Source organism: Gallinula chloropus (genome assembly GCF_964237585.1).
Source record: "Gallinula chloropus genome assembly, chromosome: 12".
NCBI classification, from domain to species: Eukaryota; Metazoa; Chordata; class Aves; order Gruiformes; family Rallidae; genus Gallinula; species Gallinula chloropus.
The window spans coordinates 12,744,920-12,753,593 of record NC_140097.1 but is presented as its reverse complement, the minus strand read 5'-3'; the positions used below and the strand labels follow the sequence as shown (position 1 = coordinate 12,753,593).

Genomic DNA, 8,674 nt, shown 5'->3' with positions numbered 1-8,674 from the left:
CTTCCGCGTGCGTCGTTTACAGAGGGCTCGGTCGAGTGCGGGTGCTGCGAAGGAGCCGGGCCGGGGGACAGGAGCCGGGCCGGGGGACAGGAGCCGGGCCGGGGGACAGGAGAGCCCAGGCCCTCCTGGAGGGGGAAGGCAGCTTTTCCTTGCTCGGCAAGTGCCTTAGTCCGACACCGACACCTTCTGCCTCCGCTACATCTGCTCCGGGCTTGGAGCCGGTGCTTCTCCCCGCTGCCGGGCCGGAGGGAGCCCGGAGTGTCCCCTGGCTCGCCCTGGCGCTGGGTGCCCGGGCCGGCTGGCCTGGGCCTGGGAACCACGAGCAGTGCTTTCTGAAAGGCTCTGCTGGGCTTTGCTTGCTAAATTAAGCTGAGGTTTTGCAGGGGCATACGGGCAGCCTCTGACCTGCTCAGTGTTGCTCGCTGGCTTCCAGCTTTCTGTGTGACTGTAGAATACTTCTGTATGTCCGAAGCCTTTACATAAGCATCTAAGGCTTTAACAAGCATGTACCTCATAAGCCTTGACCTACTGAAATGAGTAGCAATGCTGTACCTTCTCAGCAGGTAGTTTGGTGGCCTTGCAGACCGTTCCCTTGTTTCCTCAGGTCTGTGGCACTGCAGCTGTTGGGATTTTATGGCTCTTGACTGTGGTTCAGCTGTAGCTGTGCTGCATCTCTTACGTAGCGCTCAAATGCCTGAGAGGGAAATTTTAGATGGGTTTTGGGAACGTGCAGTTCCTGTGACTTTTCTTTGTAGATCACAGAATCACTAGGTTGGAAAATAGCTTTGAGATGGAGTCCTACCATACCCGTCCTCTACTAAACCATATCCCTGAGCACCTCATCTACCCATCTGTTAAATACATCCAGGGGCAGGGACTCAACTTTCTCCTTGGGCAGCCTGTTCCAGTGCCCAGTAACGCTTTCAGTGAAGAACTTTTTCCAAATGTCTGATCTGAACCTGCCCTGGTGCCGCTTCAACCCATTCTTCTTTGTCCTATCACCTGTAGCTTGGCTGAAGAGACCAACCCGCACCTCTCTACAACCTCTTGTCAGGTAACTTTAGGCAGTGATAAGGTCTCCCCCTCAGCCTCCTCTTCTCCAGGCTAAACACCCCAGCTCCCTCAGCCACCCCCTGTAATAGTTGCTCTCCAGCCCCATCCCCAGCCTGGCTGCCCTTCTCTGGACACACTCCAGGAACTCAATATCTTTCTTGTAGTGAGGAGCCCAAAGCTGAACACAGTACTCTAGGTGAGGCATCACCATAGGGGGAGATACTGGGATAGTTTCGAGATATTGGGACCTTTCACACACACACAAAAAAAAAAAAAAAAAAAAAAAAAAAAGAGATAGAAAAGAGAAGAGGTGACTCTTCCCATGAATAACAGTGTTTTCTGTGTTCGATTATAAAACTACGGCTGCACCATTCAAGGCCAATGGATTGGCATGGTGTGATGCAGAACTGCTCTCTGTGCAAAAGGATGTGCCATCTCCCGTGTGCTGCCAGGGAGAATTGCAAAAGCAGCCCTGGGATGGTGCGAGCGTGGAGAGTGGCTTTTAGAAAGGATGGGGGTTATGGTTCAATTTGCAGAAGCCCAGTGGACAATATATATATGCTATTCATTCCCTTTTTTGTTTAAGAGCTTCCATTAGTTTTGTTATAAGTGTCATTTAGCAGAGGAAAGACTCCACTCTTCATTGCTTTCTTTTTCTGTTAATTGTTCTGTCAGTTTATATTTACATAATCTAGTTTAAAATTGTAATTACAACGTAATTGCACACATATGTAGTTCAACACCTTTGTAAGCATATCCTGTTATACAACTGTTTAGCTAAGAATTTTTGAATCTAACCAATATAAGCTATCCTTTAAATAATTAAGAAAGCATGTCTACTATTGGATTCTATACATCCTCTCAGGGTCATATTAGTCACAGAGTATAAATGCCTAATACGTACTGAACTCAAGGCTCTTTTCTTTGTAAAAGAGCAAATATACAACTTTGATTTCTCTAGTGCATTAAACTGCCGCAAGTCTTGTGGGTAAGTCTGGTCAGAGTTCAAGTTTCTGCCAGTTCTGGAAGAATAATTAGCAAGTCTTCTACGAGCTCTGAAGGCATGATGCTGTTAATAAGAGGTCTGGGCCAGGCATGGCCCTCTTTTTAAGAAGGGCTAGCAATGGGTGAAATACATAGTCTTTTGTTAAAGTCTGACCATATGCTCCATGTGATCTTTGATGTTGCAGTCCTATTTTTGAGATTATGGCATTTCAAAGACTATTTAATAATATTTTCTTATTCCTTCTTAGTGAAAATCAGTGTATAGGCATGATATACACTGCCTATATTTTTGTGTGAGCAGTGGAATTCCTGGATGACAGGAATAGACAATTGCTGTTAATTTTCATTATGACTTAGAAGGAGAATAGAAATGTTCCATGTATTTAAAAATCCAATATGCAACGTAAGGTTCTTTAATTCAATTAGAGATTTTCCTGATAAAAGTGAGTAGCAAAAAGAAGTTGTAATTGTTTTTCTACAGCAATATGAATTGGAGCAGAGCTCAAAACTTCAGTCTGCTAGTGACCATTGGTAAGTAAAATCCACTGCCATGATAAAGGTACAATTTTACTGCTGACCTGCAGATATTGTTATGAAACTGGTTTGGGTTTGTATTTGCAGTAGAAGATGATATTTCAGTATTTAAAAAACCCCAAAACCCAATCAATTTGCTCAAGTTAATAACAGCGTTTACAATCATCCATAAGCTATGAGTGGTTTGGCACATCATCTATTGATTGTTTTACTCATTCCATATGTTCTTTGACCATTGTACTGAAACTGCAATTAAGGAGGCAGAGAAGAGTATGTTTGGGTGAGGAGAAAATAAACAATAATCCTTTAGACCACACAGAATTAGTTGTTTATTCCCCAGGAAGAGCAGACTACAAGTGGAACTACTGGAAAGTTTAGAATTGAACTCAAGTAGTTTAAATGGTCTTTTATAATTGATATCTGATGTGTTATGATGCATCAGCAGTATAGGGAAATACTGAACCTCAACCTTAACATATTCTTCGTGATTTTTTTGAATAGCTACCACATTGGGGGGGGGGGGGGGGGTAAGAAAATGTGTGGCAAAGCATGAGTCATCTTTCTCCTTCACCCATGCCACTGGATGGAACACAAGTAGGTTGTTCGACTGGTCTGTCCATCTCATGTTATAGAGGCTTTGAGTATAATTTAATATTTTACTAACCAGAAAAAATAACACCTGTCACTAACAGTCTGAACTGTTATTCCCCAGGTTTAATCAACTCATTTTACCAACGTTTCTTTTGCCCCCCTGTCTGAGGTCTCCTATTTGGCACAGACGTCATGCGATACCCGATGTGGGAGCTGGAGACTTGAGAGCTGTTTTCCTAGACTAAATGTTTGAGGTTACAGGACGTGGCCTAGTTTCACATAAGCTTTCAAATTTCAGTGGGACATGCTGAATCCTGAAACTGTCAAATAGTGTATTATTTTTGGAGAGAGAGAGAGTATGTGTGTGTGAGTGTGTGAATGACCTTTACATTTTTACCCTATCCCAAACGTCTGACTTCCTGCCCTTTCTCCCATGAGTCCATAAACTTTAGCAATTAAAGGGAACACTTTTTAAGAAGAAATTCAGTATAGGAGATAACAACTGGGAAGGAGAATAGCATATTAGGGAGAAAACAAGGAAAACAGCTCAATCCTATAAACTGCTTCATGAGGGACACAGAACAATCTGGAGAAATTGAGGGTTTTAAATTTTGCCAAGTTCCCCTCTCCATCTCACTAATATCAAGATGTGTGTGCATGTGTGTTGTGTTCTGTTTTATTTCCTGCAAAAAGAAGCAGAAGGGTTTTTTCTACTCTTCACCACAGCAGTAGGAGTGACTGAATCTTACCAATACCATTCTTAACTTCCAAATCTGTAATTGATTCTAAAACTTGGTAAGCTAACAGAATGGATCTCTCTAAGCACTGAATAAAAGCACTTCTATATCTCTATTAAATTTCTCCTCCTTGATATCGGTGATGTAAGTGTATTCATTTCACAGATGCCATGTGCACACTGATCTTGCAAACAGCTGTGGCTTTAAGTGATATGTTGCAAAGCCAGATCTATGCACTCTAATATCCTGGAGACGAGTATGTTCTGAGTGGTAACAACAAAACTGTAGGCATTACAGCAAATTTACCTCTGTGTTGGATTTTTTTCCTTCCCACTGCACAAGGACAACTGCCTTCCCTCTCTAGAGAGCTGCAAGTCTTTTTCTGTATCTAAAGGAAGACAACTAAGAACAAACCCACATTTCTAGCTGGTACCCCTCCTCCTTGCAGGTCACTCATGAGTATAAAGTTATAAAAGAAATGCCTCTATTTTTGTGTGAGCAGTGGAATTAAGTCCATTTTCCTATGGATTTTTATTTCTCTTCCTTACTTCTCCCTGCCAAAAAGAATTCTATTTTTGGTCCCATGAGTTCTATCTGGTATCCCTCTAGTTACTGTCTGAGCAAAATGCAGCTCTTTGTTTCATTGGTAAACTGGTAGCCCAAGCACAATGGATCACACCTGAGCTCTTGCTGTAGCCTCTTAAGCTGTGGGCTGCTGACATGGGCACCTCCTCTACCTCAGTGCCAGTTTTCTCAAGAGTTGTAGGAACTTTTAGACCTCTAGACTTTTGTCAAAGCTTGTTGAAAATTGCAAGCTTTCAAATGCTTTGGGAGGGCTTCTGGATAACGCTTCTTCTGGTTGGGAATCAGACCTTGTCTCACATCTTCTTTCTGAACTCATCTAGTAATTAATGCTAAAATAATGTGAGTGGTCGGTAATGTGATACAGGGATTTCTGTGTGGATTATAACTGCATAGGGCCTTTCCTTATGGGAATAGATGTGCACTTTCCCTTCACTTTGCAAGTATGCATTGATATAACAGATTGAGACGTTCAGGGCAATGAAGTGTACATGAGCCTTATGATTTAACAGGAAACTATTCAAAGCCTGGGAACTTTGTCTGAAAAGTGACATTATATGCTTAATTTGGCTCCCATGACAGAGCTCCCATCAAGCTGAGCTATTCTGCTCAAGAAGCTGATTAACCAGGCTAGTTTGGTGCATTGGCAGTACTCCTCATGAGTTCATTACTTCCTTTAGGGAGCCAGTTGTCTCTCAAATACCACTGAGTGGTTTTTTTGTTTGGGTTTTTCCCCCTCCCATCACTGATTCATTGATTCTGTCACTCTGACTTCTGCATGTTTGGGAAGAAGGGGTAATTTGTACCCAGCTTTAAAGCTCTGCAAACTCTTTCATATTATAACTGTTGTTATATGAAGCAACTTTTTTTTCGTAAGAAACCCCCTGGAATTTGGAGTCAAAGCCTAAAAACTAAATCCATGGTGGTGACAGTAACCTTAGGTGAGTCATAGAATGGTCTGGGTTGGAAGGGACTCCAAGGCTCACAGAGTTCCAACCCCCTGCCACAGGCAGGGCCACCAGCCTCCATGCCTGAATCTACACAAGTCATCTTACATCTCATTCCTCAGTTATTCAGGTTTGAATGCTAAATACTATTAGCAATATATATTACTGCATAGGGGGAGGAGGGAAAAAAGCAACAACACTGCTCTATAAGAAAAACATCCATAGAATATAGCACAAGTCTGGTCTGCTTGTGGGCACCCATGGGTGGTGAGTAAACAGTGTGTTATCATTTCAAGTGGTACTTAGCTACTTGGTAGTCACTTAAAAGTGCAGAGCACATGTGTTAAGCTTTATGGTGTAACGCCCTTGGCCCTGTGTGCCACCTGGGCTGGTGGTGAAGCCAAGTGACTTACACTTGTGAAACGTGCTCCTGCCCTCGGCCTCTCCAAGGCCAATCCACCTGTTGGGCTCTGGAGTTTTGTTTTTAGTTGGCTTGCAGGAAGGCTGTACATCACTGTGGGCTTTTTACAGAGGCATCCTACCCAACATAAATACACTTTTACAGGAAAATTAATTATGCAAACCCAGGAATTGGCGATTAACTGTAAGGGGAGAGAGTGGTCCAAATCTTGACCTGCTCTTCCACGTGAATTGGCGATGTCCCTGTGAGTGGAATCAAATCTCAGCAGCAGCAGCAGCAGCAGGGCGGGGCTATCCTCGCAGGGGGGATGGAGGTGTGCTGTGGCTGCCAGGGCTGAGCAGCCCCACAGCGGCTAATTAGCGAGGGCAAGACGAGGGCAAAGCGTGATGCCCAGGGACGGTTACAGTAACACCCCCCCCCCGGGGCTCTCCGCAGCCATCGGCCCTGCCCCCTCCTCCTCCCGCAATTCAGCCTGGCCCCGAGCAGCACCTGGGCAGGAGGCACCGGCTGCAGGTGTGTGGCCATGGCTGGAACCCGCTTTAATTGCCGCTCCTCAAGGGGCAGCCTCAGATACTGGGGCAAACCTGTGCGGGGGTGCTGGGCCGGGCTGCTGCTCCGCGGCGCGGGGACACCCCTCTTTCCCTGTCCGGGCCGCCCTTCGGGGTGCGTGCCGCTCTCCGGGCGTGCCTTAGCGCACTTGGTGTCGTGGCCGTGGAGCCTCTCTGCGTGCAGGGGAGCGGTGTCACTCCCGGCCCCGGCGTCCATCCTGACGGTGACCCTGACGGTGCCGGGCCGGGCTTTCCGCCGGCCGAGGCCGCGGCGCGCGGAACGGCGGCGACGGGGCCCGCGTTGCCGCAGGAGCGCTGTTGGGACGGACCTGCCGGGTGCAGCGCCGTCATGGCCGCCGGGTCCGCGGAGCCCCGTGTCCTCAACGTGAATGTGGGCGTCCTGGGCCACATCGATAGCGGGAAGACGGCGCTGGCGCGGGCGCTGAGCACCACCGGCTCCACCGCCGCCTTCGACCGGGCGCCGCAGAGCCGGGCGCGGGGCATCACGCTGGACCTGGGCTTCTCCTGCCTGCGCACCTCCCTGCCGCCGCAGCTGGGCCCGGGGCCCGGCGAGCTGCAGTTCACGCTGGTCGACTGCCCGGGGCACGCCTCCCTCATCCGCACCATCATCGGCGGTAAGAGGAGGTGGGGGGGGAACGGGGTGGCCGCCCCTGCCCGCCCCGGCGGCGGAGGGGGCCCTGCCGGGGAGCTGCCGCGCCGTGACGGGACTCGTCGCGGTGCCTCGGGTCCCCCCAGCCCTCGGCGAGGTGCCGGCTCCCCGCGGTAAGGCGAGCGGGGCTGTGCCCGGCCGCCTACGGCTGTCCGCGCTGGGAGCTGCGCTGCGGGCAGGCGGGCTCCGCTGCTCTGGCCGCCCGGCCGTGCCCCCGGCTGGAAGGCGGCGTGGGTGCCGGGTCTTTCCCGGGCCTGGTGCCCCTGTTACACGTCTTCGCTCCCGTCCCTTAAATAAAAGACCGGTACTCGCTGAGCAGCGGTTGGTAACGCGAGTTCCTTGGCTGCTCTTTGGACAGTGAGGCCCGTGCGGTTTTCTTAGGCTTGCTTAGAAAAAAGCTTTCTTTATTGAGCGTGCAGCCCTTGCTCGTGATATTAAAGGTCAACATTGATTTCTACTTTCACTTGTGAAGCTGCTGGAGTTTGATATTCCCCGAGTTTGAGAGCTGTGGTGTACTTGCTGGACGTGTTTGTACCCAACTTGTCTTGGGAGAGACTGGGGAGTTCCAACATGATAATCGTGTTAAGGAAGAGCGGTGTGAATTCTGCTAGTTTTCCCCTTTAGGGGTGATATTGGAAGGGTAATCTGATTTGTGTTAGAGCTCACTGTAAGTAAGTTCACCTTGTTCTATGAGGAATAACATGCCCCCCTCCATCTCTTGCAGAAAGAGCTGTGAGGTGGTTGGTGCTTGAGCAGGGGTGGCTGCAGCTGCAAGCTGTTCAGAGTGATTTGCAGGCTGATGAACTACAAATACAGCGACCTCTGAAAATTCAGTCCCTGGGCGTTCCCTCTGCTAGTGTCTCTAATGTCAGGTGGTAGTTCTGCAAGGTGATAAGCGTTTCTTCTCACCTAGACTGAGGTTCAGCCACAGTTGTTTCCTGATGTATGAATTAACCTCCTTTTGAACAGATATATTACTTGTAACTGGTGTTAGCAGTAACTGTGCTGTATTGCTGGTATTCCTTTTAGATAGGTTAATAACCTTTTACTTATTTCTCAGTTTCACCAGCAGTGAAGTGCTCTGCAGGTGCAAGGGAGTAGGGTCTGTGTACTGAATTCCAGAAACCTGTGGTCTTTTAGTCCTCTTCTGCAGGTTACAGTCAGCTGTGACTCTGAAGTAATTGTAAGCACCTGACTAGTTTCTAAAGAACAAAGTTTACTGTGGCAAACAGTAACTTTCCATGGATGTACTGAAGAGTCAGTTGTAGCTAAACATTCATTTCTGTCAGAAACAGCTCATATGGGGTAAACTTAATGAAGGAGACATGGGAAAACTTGGAAAACCAGCTTTTTTATCACTTTAACACTTACCTGAGTGGATTATTTAATACATAGACACCTTGTTGCTTCATTTCTTTGTTGTGAAGAACTTCAAAGCATTTAGTCACAGCTGTCCACGTTGGTTGAATAAGTTATTCAGTTCCCCTTATTGCTGGGGAGAAGAAAAGATGTGGACAGGGGACTAGGTGGTAAGAAGGAGTTTTCTTCCCAGCAAAAATGGTTCTTTACAGGTGGCAATTCAGACA

General features: G+C 47.5%; 1 protein-coding gene across 1 annotated transcript in view; it reads left to right on the top strand.

The window, feature by feature from the left end:
• Window positions 1-6,767: 6,767 nt before the first annotated feature.
• Window positions 6,768-8,674, top strand: part of EEFSEC (eukaryotic elongation factor, selenocysteine-tRNA specific) — a gene marked incomplete at its 5' end in the record, with an annotated part of 120,546 nt that continues 118,639 nt past the window's right edge. Inside the window, one exon of the mRNA XM_084269498.1 lies at window positions 6,768-7,053. Coding sequence (XP_084125624.1) covers window positions 6,768-7,053 — 286 coding nt within the window. The remainder of the gene's footprint in view (window positions 7,054-8,674) is intronic.